A 17,991-nucleotide genomic window follows, 5' to 3' on the forward strand; every position below is an offset into this window, starting at 1 on the left:
TAGCACAGCTAAATGTTAGCGCTCTCACCTTAGCCACAGCGCCCACTTCCAGAAAGTGATGCTCGACATGAACATTAATTATTTGAGACGTGGTGAAGACTTGAACCTCTGCAGAGTGGAAACGATATATGAAACTACCTGGTTTGATTTAAATCTAGTACAGATTAAACCAGATTTCCTAAACCTTAGAGTAGAAGCTCGGGTACAGACAACGAGTTTGAGGCAAGCAACTTATTCCCAATAAATCAATTACACCAGTGAGCTATGATAGTGACTGTAAGCAGAGCTGCATCAGGATATTGTGGAGGGGTTTTGGAGTTCATAGTTGAATCCATTAAATAAGTAAGTAAATATCAAACTCTATGAACAAGAACTCTCTTATTGCTAAAAATGATTAACAGGGCTGCCTAATTTGCATTTTTCATCACAGACTTAAGATCCGAGGAGAAACTAGTGATACAAAAGGTCTGTTCAGATCCATGTCTTCCATCTTCATCTTGAAAGTCACGTGAGTTTCCACAGAACTGTCAGTTTTCAAAGAAATCACAGAATACGTTGAACACTGAGCGGGATGTTCTCCATTACAAATGAGGTCAGGTGCTCGTTTAGTCATGTAAATGAAAGTAGTCGATCAAAGACGCGTAAAAGAAGTGGATGAAACAAACGTGAGGATGAAACAAACAGGGCTGCCCCATGACTCGGTGAGGGGAAACCACAGGTGCTGACTTTTTAGTCAGCTACCTTTGATGTCCCTGCAAATATAAGTCTACGCTGTGTTTTCTGCTGGATGTATGGAGTTGCTTCATGCCTGCGACACTGAATAAGCGTGTGTGTTCTTGTGTGCGTGACGCGCTGGATCGCCTCCAGAGAAAAACGCTCCCATTGTTTCTGTGGCCTTATCGTTTACACGGGCATAAAAGCCGAGGTGTCCACTTTCTGGCACCATTCATTTAAAAGCCCAAACAAGGAATACCATTTTAAACCTCATTGTCAATTAATGACTGCAGAGGTTGGGGTACGAGGGCGAGGGCGAGGGCGAGGGCGAGGGCGAGGGCGAGGGCGAGGGCGAGGGCGAGGGCGAGGGCGAGGGCGAGGGCGAGGCAGGACAGAGACTGATGGGGGTAAATGCAGGCTGTGCTGGTTTATGTTTGACTTTCAGAAGGTGTCTAAAAATAAATGGGATGCAATGAGAGAGGACAAACAAAAGGGTAAAAAATCAATGCTTCTGGTTTAGATGGAGGTTTTTGAGCAACATAAATACAAAAATCATTTTTATAGTATACTTCTAATAGCTTGAAGTCTTCCTTGGTGTGTCTCCACCAGCTTTGCATACTTGGGTTTTTCCATTTCTGACTCAGATCTGGAAGCTCTATCAGACGGGGGGCTACGCTGGATCCAAGTCCGCCTGCTGGCTGAACGACTCAGGGACGTTCAGGCCCTTGTCCAGTGTTATCTTGGCTTCGTGCTTCACTCACTGTCATGCTGAAAGGTAAATCTGTCTACAAGCTTGTGGATTTGGCTTTCTTGGATTTTTGCTTTATTCATTCTTGATCATCATCATCTGTGGTACTTTCACCTTATTTGAGTATTTCCATTTTATGTTAGTTTATACTTCTATATGCCATTTCATAGGGAAATATTGTACTTTTTACTCCACTACATTTATCACTATAGCTACAACAGCCAAATATCTTTTTTCAAATACTTCTGCACTTTTACTTACTGAATATTTTGAAAGCAGGACTTTTACTTATAATGAAGTATTTATACATAGTTGTATCTGAGAACTTCTTCCACCGCTTACATTTTTCCTCTTCTAACTCCGGTTGGCCTGTCTCATGGCTGGTTATTCAGGAATTATTATTTTCAGCCTCACGACCATAAAGGCTTGTTTAATGTAGTGCTACAGAGACACTTTGACAAGTTCTTATATCTCTGCAGAGAAACTGAAACTCTTAAAGATGCCAGTGCAATCGTGGCTGTGATAAAGGCTTTTCACGGCCAGTTACTTCTTCCATTTCCTAATGACAGAGGCCATTCATTTTTAGATACACGCCTGTATATAATTCTATATGAACTGTCAGACCTTTCTGAAATACTTACAATCTATTTAATCTTCCACAGGTAGACGGCTTAAACCTTCCAAAGGCTCACAACATTAACACGTGTTTATTTCACAAGTCTAACCAGACACTGCATATTTATTATTGCCAACTTGTGGAGTCCTGCACGTTGAAAAATGACACTGAAGGGGTACCCAGTGGCTTAAACGCTGAAGCCAAGAGGTCCTCACCAAGCATCTGTATGCGACAGGTTGGGGGCGAGAGTGTGTTGCAGAAACACAATGGAGAAAACAAACAGCCAAAGCTGATAAATCACAGTTCACTGCTGGTGCTCTCTCCATAACTGCACACAAACAGCAACTGTGCACATCAGCTCTAAATCCCTCCACAACATCCCGATGCAGGAGGAAGATTGAGGTTTAAGGTATTTGCTGTGAAACTGTGATACTCTATAAATGAACGTATAAATGAGGTGTTTGTCTTGTAATCATGATATATTTACAAAGGAGCTGTTAAAGAAGATGATGATGTTGGAGGTGTGACAACATGCTGAAAGAGACGTGATATGTGCCCTGCAAAGCTTTTGTAAACACCAGCTTTTGCATGTAGAGTTACTCTCTAATTACTGCTTTTACTAGCATTATTGTCAACGATAGCAACAACAACGCAGCAGCATGAGAACGAGCCGTTAAATTCTTTAAACAACCGTTTCTAATTTTGAAATCAAAATGCAATATATGCACAGAGCGATGCATTTTAAATCTTTGCATAATGGAAGATACATTTCTGAGATGAGCTTTCAAAGGTTCCACTAATCACTGGCCTTCATTAAACAGGGTCCCTGGATGAAACATGGGAGCTCACAAATGAAATGCACATCCAAATCAGGTTTTTATTTCCAATTAGAGAATAAAAGTCGCTCCATCGTCGCTATCTTTGAAGTATTTATAAACTCTCTGGGAGCAGAATTAGGCAGTCATACATGAAAGCTTGCTCATCTGTGCCCACATCCGCTACCATAAAGGAGCACACTACAGAGGCAAAGCCAAAAGCTCGAAGACCCCAATGAGGGGCTAACAAAGTAGAGGATGCAATTTGTATGAAATCTGTTCATAATGAGTGGTATGCTGTCAGTGCAGCGCAGAGAAAGGCTCATCTCAGCAGAGCTAGGATGGAAAATTACAGTTTAGAAAGGAGGGACAGTAACCATGGTGAATGACCACCTCACTGCCTGCCTTCCTGTCTCTTTAGTGCTAAAACCCCTTGTGCACCTACTTCAGAGCACGCACACACACACATGCACACAGCCACTTGCTAAACTGTCAGGCAGTGATTTCAGCCACAGGATTAGCCACCAGATTTGGACTGCTGGCTGCAGTGTTTTGCAAGGGAAATGTTGAAAATGGATATGCAAACCACAGAAGAGACAGGATGTAAGCAAAGCAGCAAAGCTGAGTGAAACACCAGATTTGTCTTTTTACTCAATAATTGAGTCTCTTAATGCGATGCAAAACTAGCAATCGGTACAGTGCAAAATAAGATCTATCCTATCAGATAGAGGTCTTTGTTTTCCCTGAATGCAGTGTGTGGTCTGGCTATTCAGCATCTTCAATTGTACTAGATATCTGAGCAAAGTAATTGCAGGTTCCTCTACAAAGGTCAGGAGGAAGGACGGCGATGAAAAGGGAAAGAAACACAAGCTGGAGGGGTGAAAACTATCTACTGGGTTAGCATAACACTGCTGCTGTTGATGCAAAGCCCATTGAGCTTGGATTACAGAAATATGGACACTGTGTTCTAGCACTGCTGCACCCGATAATGGAAAAAGGAACAGCATAATGTGGAACATGGTTGGTGGAAATGGGCATTTTTTTTAAAGGTGCAGAGAGAAAAAGTTTTTGTTGAGACCAAAGTAAATGCATGCATACAATGAGGGTTAAAGCTATACTGGATTTGTAAGATGGACAACTTTACTCTTTATATTATGTATTTATTTGTTGTTTTTTCATTTTTTTCATATCAGCCTATACAATGTTATTATTTTTGTTGGAATTACTTCCGAATGATTTCATAAAGACATAAAATATTTGCAGTAAACATGGCAGTGGTGCAAATTCTAATCAGTATTTTGGCAAAGTCTCGCTTTGTGCTAAATGCTAATATTAGCGAGCTAACATGCTGACAAGGACAATGGTAACGTGCTAATGTTTAGCGGCTAATGTTTATCAGTAGCACTGAACACTGAAAAACAGCTGAGGCTGAACTGATATAGTTATGCAGACGTCAAATGGTCATAAACCAAAGTAGATACATTGCATGATGAAAAGTCAATTCACACAAAGTCCAAATGAGTCCTGTGTGAAACCTGAATTTCTGCACCAAATCAGATGTCAATGGGGCACCATGGATACAAACCGAAAATGGCAACTTCATCCTCTGGGGACCATAAATGTCTGTACAACATGTCATGGAAACAGCCGTTGGACTATTGGACGTTGATATATTTCATTCTGGACCCAAGTGGTGGACCAACCAAGCCACCCTCGTCCTTGTAAGTGCGCGACGAAAAATGCAGCATTACAATCTTCTAAAAGTCTGCTTCAGAGATCTTTATGAGTGTGTCCATAGCTGCGACAACTTTGCCTCCATTTTTTCTTATCAATCCTCCTCAAGTTTGCTCACCATGTTTACTCGACTTCTCCTGGTTTGCACTGCTCGCTATCAAAGCAGGAACATAAATTACACGGTCGGAAAGTCAAAAGGCAAAGAAAACCCACATCCGCCACCGTGCTGGACCCCACAAACACTTTTTCCCCTCTGAGGTTGACCTCCATTACATGTTCGTCTGGAGCTTGACATTTGAAAAGGGCTACAGCAGGCAAGGAAATATGAAAGATGGACAACTGGGGAGCTGGAGGCAAAGCTTTTTTAGAGCAAGGTCCCCTTTAACTTTTGCATAAAATATCACAAATTCATACCTGCATCCAGCCATTCTTGTATGTCAGCAGGTGCAAGAAAGCAGCCTCAAAGTCAAATGAGGTGATGTTTTTATTCAAAATCAGGTTATTTTGTATTCAGCTGCCAATTTAGCACAGAAACTTGCTCAAGCAGTTCAAGTAAAAAATATCTAAGAGCAACAACTACAACCTCAAAAAAAAAAAGTTCTATCCTTTCCACCATTTTAATGATTTCCACCCAAAATGCAAACAACAGAAATCAGCCACAAGAGACATTTGGGCCTGTGTTCCAACCTGCTTGGTCTAAACTAATGCACTCAGACAGCCCCTGTACACAGAAATCCCTGCTCTGCTGCTCTCAGCAGGGAGCCCACGTCACGCGAGCTAACCTCAACCCCCAACACATCCATGTTGTTGGCCTGCGACCAAATCCCCCAGGTGGCCTATAGGTAAACTCCTAGACTGTCCGCGGTGGCTTAAACTGTTGCATAATCCTTGACCATATTTGGTCACTGCTGCCTATACCTGGCGAGACATGCTGTGAAGTACAATGGAACCTTTAATCTGCACCTTTACGCTCTTTGTCTGCACGGTACGGCCACAGCACACAGGCGAATGCCATTCAAGGTCTCAGTCAATCATATGTGTTGTGGTTTTTCTATTCAGGCGTAATGAGTGTTCCTACCTCCAGCACAAGCCACAACTGATCTCCACATTTCACATCCTTCTTGTAGTACATCCCGTAGAATTTGACAACATTGGCGTGGTCAGAAAGAGCTTTGAGGATGTTGTACTCTGCTTCGATCTCCTCGTCAATATCCTGAAAAACAAGGACACACAGTCATGTACTCATGTTTCTCTAGTTTCATTAATTAATATGTGACATTTGGTTGAGAAAGTCAAGATTAAGTAGCTATTGGACAGATTCAGGCTGTATTGTCCCAGTTGAAGGATTTATGCTAAGGTAAGCTAACCATCCCCTGGATCCAGCTTCATATTAAACAGACAGTTATCGATCTTAAGTTGCTGCTTTTTAGGACAATTTGTGAAGTCTTCATCACCGACTCTGGAATTTAACGTGGGTGAAAAGGACAAATAGAGGACAACTTAATTAGCAATTATTTGTCTTTTACTGTATGTCGCAGCCGCACTGTGTCATTAATGCTAACAAGACACAGGTATTTTACATATAAATCTTGCTGGTAGGTTTACTGATAAACACATAAATCATTCAGTCTGCTGTCTGTACAGTTACAATAGCATTCTGCAATGATTTTAGTTCCTGACATGACAGTCACATGTGTATACAGTCACAGGAGCAACAATACTTACTTGTACAACTCTGTGTTTTACACCAAAAATAGCAACATCATAAGAAACCAAGGACATCGTAGCATCGTAGAGGGCACTTCAATATACCGTATCCAAAAGGTCTGTACTTGAAATAATCAACCCGGTGATTTAAACGATGGTCTTCACAGATTAGTGGTTTGTAGACAATCATCTCTCAATAATGAGAAACAGCAACAAATTCACAAAAGACTAATGAGAGTTTTATTGATCAGAAGACTGAATTTAATGAGTTATAGGTGAAGATAGCTGCTCTGTAAGCCATACAGCTCAGTGCACCTTCAAAATAGACAGGTATTATCAGTCCATGCAGGACACAATGACACTATAACATGAGGTCAGTGATCACTGCTCCCTTTGACTGTTCTTTAGAAATGTTGACCTTTGCTGCTCATATTAGATCTAAATTCCTCGCTCAAAAATGTAGTACCTCGTGCCGAGTAACGTTCTGTAATTGGTAAGTATTGTGACTGTGGAGAGAAATCTCTGTTTTATTGAAAGGATCAGCCCCTCACTGCCAGAAGTGCCATCATGTATCTCTGCTCGATGTCAAACTGTTCCTGCTTCAGGGCACATCTGCGTCACGCACATCTGCAAAGGAGCCAAATGTATTTTGGCTCAATGCTAAAACCCTGCACAAGCAGAGGAGCCCAGAATCATCAGAGTGCCGCCATGATACATCACACTGATGATGAACAATTCATCACAAGCAATTTGCTGAGATAAGTGCTGGTGGTTGTAGATGGATGAGAACTGCTTTTCTAGACGTCCTGTGCAGAGAGTAAAGCCGGGCAGCATGTTTAACTTACAGAGCTAATCAGTCAGTCACTATGCTGATGTTGTATCAGAGATCTATCAACATACTTTCCAGAACTTTTTACACCTATTTCACTTATGACATTCCTCAGTGTGCAAGGGTTGCATCCTTTCTGGAGGGTCTCTCTATATAAATATACTGACAGCAAACTGAGCAAGATAGATACAAAGAGAAATTATGGTTGGTCAGATCTAACCTGCGTTGGTGTCTAAACCTCTAAAATATAGATGCTATAAATGTGACAGATTTAGAGTCACAAGACAGTAACTTCTCTGCTCTGCGCCTCCACCAAAGACGTGAACACACTAAAAGCTTACTGCTCCTTTATCGAGCACTGGCTGCAACACGTGCACATCAGGACATTATCCAACTTCAGACTACACTCATAAAAGTGAGATTTGGGCCTAAACTAAATGAGTAGCATGCAGCCTCCTGCCTGGCTCATCTTCAGGTCATTTAATAATGTTGGGACATTGCAGATAAGAACTTACATGGATGGGATCCAGTATCTTTACAGCTGCTTTACTTCCATCGATTTTGTTGAGCACTTTGTAGACCTTTCCGTACGTTCCTTTCCCGATTGTCTCTATGATTTCCCACTCGTCCGTGGGATCTGGAAAGTTGTCAAAGACAATCGATTTCCCTGATTGTGGAAACATCTTCAGGAGAGATCTCCTGTGAAAGAAAACAACATGGGCCACTGTTAGAAAAGAAGGAAGTGGCAGCTGGGAGAGAACAATGCAAACTGCAGCGTGCACAGGCTGATGTGCTCATACTGATATTAATCCATGTGAGAACTTAGCAAACATATTAGTGAAGAGCTCAGCTGAGGGAGACTTGCAACCCAGTACACAAGCACATATACAGAAACGCAGAAAAGAACTGGCATCAACTACCAACTACTGGTTACACCACAGAGAAGTGTGACCAGATGAGCGACTTGTCTGTTGTTCAAAGTGCTGTCATGCTGGTTTGTTTGGGAATTAAACTGAAAGCACATCAAGTGTTTAACTAAAGGATAATCTGGTGGTAGCTGGGCAGTTGGGGGTTAATTTGGAGGGTTTTAACACCATAGTAACACTGCTCCATAGAGCTAAACGATGCTTTAGTGTTAAAACAATATATAGTAATACATTTAGCCTGTCAGAGAATACAGACAGTAAACAAGCGTCCACCGTCCTTTACACTTTGCTGCCTTGTAACTAGCTGGATCTCAGCTGGTGGAGGCAGACTTGTGAAGTAAATTTCAAAGGCTGGTTTGAAAGCTCCAAGTGTGAGAAATTCCTGACAGAGACTGCTGCATTACGCTGTACTCTTGTGCAGGACAAAGAAGACAACCGACTCTCAGCACCGTCTTTATCTGAAAGGACTCATTCGTGTCGCAGAGGACTGGGTATGCAGTTATTCCTGGGACTGATGTTACTTCCAGTCATGTTGCATTTAACAGACAGTGTGTGCTGGATGCAGATAAATGATAAGGATTACGCTGTTACAGTGCGGGATGACATTTTGTGTGGAGCAGGACTGACTCATGGTGAAATCACAGGTTTTTATTATTGAGAGATTTAAAAAAAAAAAAAACCTAAATACAGATGTATGTATGTGCTGGAGGATGCTCTATTCTGTAATAACTTTTCAAAAACAGCAACTGACAGCTGCAGAATTCAAAGTTTTGCCCTCCATACACCTCTTGATGTCTGTTATTTGATTCCTGTCAGTCAGTCAAAGCAGAGTCTCAAGTTCAAAATAATCCGTTTGTGTTTGTGTTGTTTTTCTTTGAACATTTGCTATAACTTTTATCACGCTATGTCCAAAATCACAACCTGATACTATGAAGACAAGGACATTACATGAAATAAGAGCATGGAAATATGCAAAGGAAAGCTAGTCAGACAACCAAAGTGTAGAAGAAAACACTGCACCTCACGTAAAGCCCTCACCACACAAAACCAAAACCACAATAAAAGCAGAATAAGTTCAAACAAACTTACATTGTTCTCTAAATGAGACTTGGAACATTTTCGACAAGTAATTAATCCATTTCTGTGCAAAAGGTTAGCATGGAAGCAGTGGTAGGCCAGCCTGGCCTGGCTGTGAGTGAAAACCACAGAGGAGGAGCTAACGTGAGCTAATCTCGCCAGCAATTCCCCCGCTCCAGGGCTGCCATTGGAAACCATCTCTAAGTGGTGGAAGATACGGTGGGATTAGAAGGAATTAGCCACTGTTGCAGCGTGAGCCTTTCCCCATATAGACGCCCATTCATACACAAAGGAAAGCTGGTTAGAGGCCCTAAGTGCACAGTGCTGCAGAGGGCCTCCACTGTTTTTATTAGCAGTGGTCACTTTGCTCATGTTCAGAGAAGATTGCTTCCGAGCGTGATGTCTTAGCATCGCTTCCCAGCAGTTATCTTATCTAAACTAGTTATGATCATTGGGATTCAAATCAGTTTGACTGAGTTACTCTAAATAAATCACGTCAGAGCGAGATAAACCTGGCACAAGCACATTGTTTTGCAGAGATAATATCAGTCATTGTCTATGCAGAGCAATTAGACTCCCATACATGCACCCACATGTAGGTAATTGCACTCATGTTAGCCTAATGTACAGTGGCAAAGTAACCTGCAGACATCCTCAATAATACATCACTGCCTCTATATGTGGCAACACACTGTGACACATGAGACAGGAGAGCGAAACCAAAGGACTCACACTGGACACCTCCAACAGGAGCACAGGCTGCAAGGAAATAACCCCTTAGAGGAGAGTGTTTGTGTGTCTGTGTCTGTTTGCATGGGCTTATCTAACCTTGTGTGCCCTGCAGCACTGGCTAGCTGTCACTTTTAGTTAGTTGTTTGGGGACGTGGTATTAAGCACAGTTTGTGTACTACTGCACAAATAATGAAGCGCACATGTATAACCGAGCATGTATTTACTGTATGAACAGAAGGTTTTGAAAGAAATAATGCACTTTTTATGAATGCAGTTTTGCTAAAAACCAAAGCTAAATTGCAGTGACTGTGTTGTTAAGTGGAAATGTACTTTTTGATTGTGAGTGATGTTGAAGTAGAAGTTTGGTCACTTGAAGCTCTTAGAGGAAACAGAAGATCTATTTGGCAAAAGGCGACACCAGCGTGGACTAATCTGTGACGCTGATGAGTGGGTTAAAGTTTCGGCTTAACCTTGGCACAAAAAGACTGCTTGTCTACAAGCCAAGATAATCTGGCTCGGTGGATGCATCAAAGTCAATAAGCCCAATACTTTCACTAAGAGAGCATGAGTTTTGTCAGATAATACTGAGATGCAAATGGTTGCTAATGGAAGCGTACAGATAAAGAGCCTGATGCTACATCAAGCAGAAAAATCCCATATTGATTGTTTGGTTTGTGCTGCTTGCCAACATGCGAACAGTGATAAAAGTACTAACAGCATGTTCTGGTAACATCATAAGACTATTAAAAGTAGAAACACTGACAAGTTTCAGTTAAAAACCGTAAAAGGCAACAGCTTATCTCTAGGCACTACGGCTCAGCTACTAATAGTGACATAACCTCATTATACATTGAAGCCATGCCGCTCTTTACAGATCCAAATTTTGGCAAATCACAGCAATGATTAACTTCTTCAATATTCATATTTACTGACCTTTGATGGGTGATGGCGAGAGGGAACAAAGCGGATGAGACACATGAGATGGGAAAGGTAAAGCAAAGATTTAGACACATGCAAACATGCACAGACACATGCACATACTGTACGCATTGGAAAACACACACACACACACACACACGCGCGCACACACACACACACACACACACACACACACACACACACACACACCGCAATGTGCTGAGCCACTCCCAAAGTTTGCAAATACAAAATCCAAATCAAGCAGCCATGCTTACATTCTGTTTAACCCAAGAAGCCAGCAAAGATGCACATGTTTTCAGAACAGCCAAGCAAATATCTAAGTTTTTAGCATTTACAGCATAGTTAGTGACATAAAAAAGCTTAAAAGTCATCATCATACTTACTCTTTTTTAAGTGCATTTACATGCTTGGGTGTCAGCTGTGGATGATAGCATTATCGAGCAGGATTAGGGTGTAGTTCCCGTGTGCCCCAACCTCCTCTGCTATGTATTATACATCAAGAATAAGGAACACAATATTGCAGAGCATACCAAAGTTATAAGGCTTGTAGTAATTAGTTTAAGTAATTGGTTTTAGCATGAGGGCGTCCAGTAGCCAGCAGCCGATGAGTCTGATAGTGTCATAAATTAGCCTAGAGAAGACAAGCTAACAACAGGCGAGCGCATGGACGGCAGCGAGGAGCGAGTCAGGTGTAACAGGCCATGACCGCGCTGGAGTGCTCTCAGCATCGTTTAGCAGTGTCCCATTACACAGGCACTGCTGGGGAAAGAGCCGCTGAGGGGCTGAGACAGAGCTGGACCGAGAGTTCAGTTCAGAGCCTGATGATATCTAAGACTCAGTTCAAATGAGTTCAGGCAGTCTTAAATCAATACATCATAAATTATTACCACTCAGAAAACAGCCGGTAAGACCCTTGTAGTGATCTAACTGTTTGACAGGAAGTGAGTAAGTGCACCGCTGCACCTGCTTAGCTTGCTAACTGGCCACATTTCCCTTGGCTGTTTAGCCAACCACAGTCCAGAACAAAACCACCATTTTCTCACCTGTTTAACTGTACACGAGCAGTTAACAAGCTAAATGCTGCTAAACTCTCTCTAAACCGCAAGCATTATTTTTACACCTATTTTGCTAAACCACCATTTCCACACTTGTTTAGCGTGCTAACACACAAGTTGTTAGCAACTGAAAGCACTATTCCTACACCTGTTTAGCATTCTAAGCTATTAGCAAACTGAACCAATATTTCCACATCAGTTTAGCAACACACAAGCTGTTTAGCCTGCATAACAGATACATGTTTAGACTCAACAACAGAAACAGCATTTCCACACCTGTAAAGCTAACAATACAGACAAGCTGTTAGCATGTTAAACACCTGCTAAACCACCAGCACTATCAGCCCACCTGTTTAGCTTGCTAACACAGCTGTTAGCAAGCTAAACTGCTACAATCTAAACACCTGTTAACAGCTAGCATGTTTAACTTATCAGAACTTTAGACAGTGAGAAAGATATGACTTTACACTTGACGTTGTGGTGGCTGTGACTCAGCAGGTAGAGTGGTTGTCCAAAAATCAGAAGGTCATGGGTTCAATCCCTTTCCTCTTCAGTCTACATGTTGTAAAGTAAGTGCTTTGCTGTATACTTTAGAAATGTTTTAACTATGAAATTGGTGTCTTCACACAAATTTAGATCCATTATCTTAATGAGCTACTAACGTGTAAAAGTGCAGACTTCAAGGTTTGTTAAATAAGAATCTAATGACCTTTTTTACGAGCTTAGTATCATAAAGGCCAATCAGGGATCCAGTGAAAGGTCAATGAAAACAATCTTGACAGTGTGTTTGTCCCCCTCTGTTTCAAGGAAATGTTACCCTCACTTTGAGAAACTCTGCCACTAGCAATGCTAATTATCTGTGCAGTCGGTTACACTTTGTTATGCAATTGTGCAACTGCTTTACAGTAATACAACAAGAACGACACTTCAAAACTTTCCACAATTGCATCCTTTAACAATGTCATCACACAGAGGAAAAGTGAGATTTCATGCAGCTACAACTTCTCTGCAAATTATTGATTCTGCTCAAACTGTCAGAAACTAATTGCTCAAGCAGTGAAGCTGTTAATTTATCATACAGACTAACAGATGGCACGGTAATTGTTTTCCCCTAAACACTTAAAGGCATGTAGCCACCAGAGAGAGAAAAACTCTGACTGACTGACTGAACAATCTTTTCTTATTTAACAAATCAGCAACAACTATTAGATTGGTGGATTCACCCAATTGTTCCAACATTTCAAATTCAAAATCTGGCCATATTCAGCTGTAACAAAGTCATACGTAAGGCAAACTGCTCTCTCACCTGATGTTCATGGTGTAATGAGCTGTTTCTGATGTCTTAGAAGACCATAAAATATTAATCAAGGCAAAGTGCATAAAAAGTCAGTCAAGACAGCAGCAGTCATTGGGACTTTGTGCTGGAAAGAGAACAGAAATTTAGAAGAAGACAGAGGTTTAAATGAAAGATGAATTAGGAGCCCTACACCCTACAAAAAGTCTCTATTAAAGCACTGAGGAGAGGATCTACTTTTTCATTTTTAAAGTGGAACTACAATAGGTCCAGTTCTTTGACCGTGCCATAAAACCTCATCAATCCCTTGGCTTTGGGGCCATAAAATAAATAAATCTGGAGGCCAATGATGTCTCTGTCCATTACAAATGCACTGCGAAATCTCAGCTCTGCCGCCCACTGATGACCCCCCTCGCCCTCCGTCTGGGAGGGACCCGCCGTGATCAACTTGCCGACTTAAGTGTAGCTCCCTCAAGCACATCCTCCAGGCTTGTGAGACAGCGGCAAACCAACTTCATTTCCTGCTCCGCTGCTTTACAAATGGCTCCTGGAAGCTGAACTAAAACCAAGGATGGAGGCGCACTGATGGCCATAATAGCCGTATGATTAGAGTGGGCAAAGGTCCAGCTCGGTGTGCAGACTGGGCACACCTTCCTGCCGCCTGCCTCACTATGTGGCCACTTTGAGGACAGAAAAATTTTAGATAATCTAATCAGATTTTCTGAAAATTGAACATCAGTTGTGTTTATGCCTTTTTATGCTGTTATTAGTGGCTTTATGGATGGTAATGCTGGTCTAGTCCAGACTGAGATATCTAAATCACTATTATAATATTATTCTTCCATTCATGGTTCCCAGAGGACGATTTGTAAAGACTTTGGTGATCCTGTGACTTTTCCTGTAGCGCCACCATGAGGTTTGTGGTATTTGGTGAAATATCTCTTCTACAACTACTAAAAGGATTGCCATGAAATTTGGTGCAGATATTCGTGGCACCCAGAGGATGAACCCTACTAACGGCAATCACATAACTTTTCCTTCAGCGCCACCAGCAGATCAAAATTTTTCCCTTATCAAGTCAAACATCATATTCTCGCCCTTAGGATGAGTTGTTATCATCTATCACCAGTTCAAAATATGTTGCTAAACATCAGCACGTTAGCATGTAAGCAAATGAAGAATTCCTTTGTAGCATAAGCATGCTTAGGCTTATCAGCATGCTTACATTAGCGTTTAGCTTAAAGCACTTCCACTTGCATAGTCTTGTTTACAAGCTATGATGCTACTGAGAGAAATGTGAAGAGAATCCCTTCCTGCATATATTTATCAGTTATTTATTATTCCTATCAATTATAATTAAAATATCAACCTTTACTTTACTAAAATCATTCTTTCCAACACGGAAACAGACACTGCAACAAGACAAAGTTAACATCAAGGTTGTGCAAAAACTTCCTTGCTTTTGCAGAAGTCTGCCTGTCTTTGCCTTGTGCCACATACTGTATGAAATTTTGGATGAGAACCCACATGCAACACGCAGCCAAATGTGTGACGTGTTGCATAAGCAGTTAATAGGCTTAATTTCCTGACAGGTAACCTACATACAGCTCTGCTGCACACCCAGCTTCTCACCCACTGATCAGCCGCTGCTCTCAACACCGTGAAGAATCATCCTCTCTGACTGACATTGTACCCATGAGATATCTCATCTTACGAAACACATACGATCTGCTGCATGATTAAATAATCCTTCTCACATACTTCATGGAACAGTGCGTCCTAGTTTGATTTGACTCATGTGCTCATTTCAGTCGTCTCTGTTCACGCAGGTTTTCACAAAGACAGAAAAAAAGCCTGAAGATTAAGAGAATTTTTAATAAAATGAAGATTATTCAGTGCATTTGTGGCTAGAAATTTTTAATTCCACACATCATAGGAATAAATAATTCTTTTTAGCCATTCAGCAGAAATGATGACATTTGTTGAAACAAACAAACATTCAATCTGACTGCGAGCAAAGAAGCTGCTTACATTGCTTTTTGCATCAGAGCTACATGGCTTTTATATTGATTTAACCATTAGCAAATCATGTAAAAAGCCACACAATGCAAGCCCAAAGGTACCTAAAGACACACAGTGAACTTAATTATTTATGCTTCTTGTAAATATAATGTTAGAAAGATTTAATGAGCAAAGTGTCTTACCTGAAATTAAAGTAGCTGTTTTCAGACATGTTTTCAGACCGACTCTGCTGACAGGTAAAGTATGAAATGTGTTAGGATTCAGAGCAGTGTTAGGGGTTGAGAACAATTATGTTGTTGAAAACTAAGTGGCACTGGAACGACAAGCAAGTCACTCAGCTTTGTCTTTTCTAGCCCACTCACTGAACTCAGACTGCGCTGCTATTATGACTCTATCTCTGCATTGTGTCATGAACTAAATGATTTTTCTTGGCTTTAGACAGAAAAGACAAACATTTTACATGAAAGCAAAGCTAAACTTGGGTTATATAACTGTTACACAGGCCAGAGCCAATTACAATGGGATCAATACTACAATGCTACAAAGAAAAATCAATTTTCTAAGTGAAACTGACTTTGACTTCACATTCACGCTGCACAGAAAAAGGGAGATAAACGCTCTCAAAATGAAAACTTATTCTGATTGGATTAGCAGCCCCCTGCAGCCCCTCGGGCCAAAGCGGGTCGCATCACTGCAGTTTTGCTGCAGCGGTGACACACTGGTTTAAAGGACAAGCAGCAGTTCATTAGGGGGTTGATTGACTGATTGACAAAGGTATTGATTAACGCAGTCACACAATCATTGTGTGTGTGTGCACATGTGGGAATCGATATCATCATCAGCGGACCCTGCGCTGTCCTGTACTGCCATTGTAAGGTTAATTCTAGCCTGTATGACTTCACTGAGGTTGAATTTGTGTTTCACTTCTTTCCGTTTCGTATCCTGCAGTCATCAGTTAAGAGATATGCAAATATCGTGTATTTCTCATGCATTCAGACTGACCTGCATGAGCTGAATGTTGTAACTCAAAACCCATGACTCAAGCCTTTCCCTGACCGCCTGTTTATACGCGGCCGCTAAAACAATCCATACAAACAGCATAACAGTATTCCATTGTCCCCTCCACCCCCTGCACTAATCACATGCTCATACTCGAAAGCGCCAAGTGGAATGATGGCACAGTGTCGGACACAATCAAGCAAAATCAGAGATCGCTTCAAGGAGATTTAAGGAGGGACGCTCTGATTGTTGATTCTTCTGTGATGCAGATCAGTGGACGGCTGGCTGGGTCTGCAGCACCCGAGTCGACTCTGTCTGTGAAGACTGATTGAATAAGGCTACTGATTAGGCTATTGTGGCCATAGATACGTGGTGTGAATGCCTGACAGGCTCGTGGCTGCCATCAATGACTGGCTGCCATTGTGGCAAGTCGCTGGGCCGTGACTTCCCCAGCTGTGGTATATAGCATATCATGAGCCACTTAAATGAGTATTGGGATTGTGCAGTTGATAGAAAGATCATTAGGATATCATTGGTGCAACCGTATACATGCATGAGGCCCCATTTTCAATTTGGCCAACCTTTCTTTCAGTTGACCTGACGACTGCTCATCACAGTGTTTATAGGAGCGTTTTTGGACTTGATCATTTGCATTCTCATCCATTTTCTGTTTCTCTGTCATTTGTGCAGATGAGTATGCATTTCCCCTTGTACCCTGATTTATTTAAGCTGTGCGAAGGCAAAAGTGCCTTCAGGTGAAATTGGGGGGATAATTGTTTGCATTCGTTTGTTCAATTTAATGCAGCGGTGAGGAAAACAAGCTCGACACAAAGCTAATCTGACCGTGGACGGAGGAGTGGCTTAGAGTCTTGGCTCGCATGTGTTAATGAATTTGTTGCAGGTTGTGTGATGTGAGTCACGTGAATGACGGTGTATTTATAGCAGCCTTCGATATACAAAACTGAATTCTCATTCAGATCCATAATTGCAGATCTTCACACAGTCCCTCTGTAAGACGTGTTCAAAGCATCCTCTGCAGACATTAATTTGACTTGGTCATGCGACGCAACATTCAATTGGTCTTCAAAGGCAGACGAGACAAATACAGACTTTAATCAACATAAAAACCAGAAAGTTTTTTTATTTTTTTTGATTAAATATTAGCGAGATTAGCAAGACACTGCAGTACTTTGAGCTAAATGCTAACATTAGCATGCAATTACAATGCTGGTGTTTTGAGGTTATAATGTTCATCACGTTGACCATCTCCATTTAGTGTGTTAGCATCTTAGCATTTGCCAGTCAGCACTAAACAAGTCTAGCCGAGGCAGATGGAAATGTCATCAGTTTTGCTGGTATTTACTCATAAAACAAGGTACTGGATAAACTCAAAATTAGGATTCATCATCTTGGGACCATGAATGTCTGTAAAACTTCATGCTAATCCATCCAGTAGTTGTTGAGATATTTCTGTCTGGGCCAAAGTGGTGGACAAACCAACATGACCATCCTCAGGGCCAGAGAAATCCTCTTGAACCGATAATTCAGTCAGTAACTAAGTGAAATAAACACAAAAACTAGAATGTGAACAGCAAGCTGCTTTTGACCGTTGCTGCCTACTCCCACATAAGTACAATCAGCCAGGTTCATGACATGATGCTGACTAGTCCAAACAGTGACTCATCATCAAAACACTTTGTCCTCTTCCCCGGCAGAGAGGAGTTGTATAACTTCCTGATGTGAATGCCCTCTGCTGCTCGTCAGTATTCATTTCTCTTCCCAGA

The 17,991-nt window shown here is 41.5% G+C and overlaps 1 protein-coding gene across 3 annotated transcripts in view; it reads right to left on the minus strand.

Annotated features, from left to right (window-relative positions):
* Window positions 1-9,285, minus strand: part of myo3a (myosin IIIA) — a 48,959-nt gene extending 39,674 nt beyond the window's left edge. For all 3 annotated transcript variants that reach the window (XM_070986179.1, XM_070986178.1, XM_070986177.1), the window contains exons 1-3: window positions 9,179-9,285; window positions 7,679-7,862; window positions 5,706-5,840 (exon numbers count right to left, since the gene is read on the minus strand). In XM_070986179.1, coding sequence (XP_070842280.1) covers window positions 5,706-5,840; window positions 7,679-7,862; window positions 9,179-9,180 — 321 coding nt within the window. In that variant the 5' untranslated portion in view covers window positions 9,181-9,285. The remainder of the gene's footprint in view (window positions 1-5,705; window positions 5,841-7,678; window positions 7,863-9,178) is intronic.
* Window positions 9,286-17,991: the final 8,706 nt, after the last annotated feature.

This window comes from Chaetodon trifascialis, chromosome 18, assembly GCF_039877785.1.
Source record: "Chaetodon trifascialis isolate fChaTrf1 chromosome 18, fChaTrf1.hap1, whole genome shotgun sequence".
NCBI classification, from domain to species: domain Eukaryota; kingdom Metazoa; phylum Chordata; class Actinopteri; order Chaetodontiformes; family Chaetodontidae; genus Chaetodon; species Chaetodon trifascialis.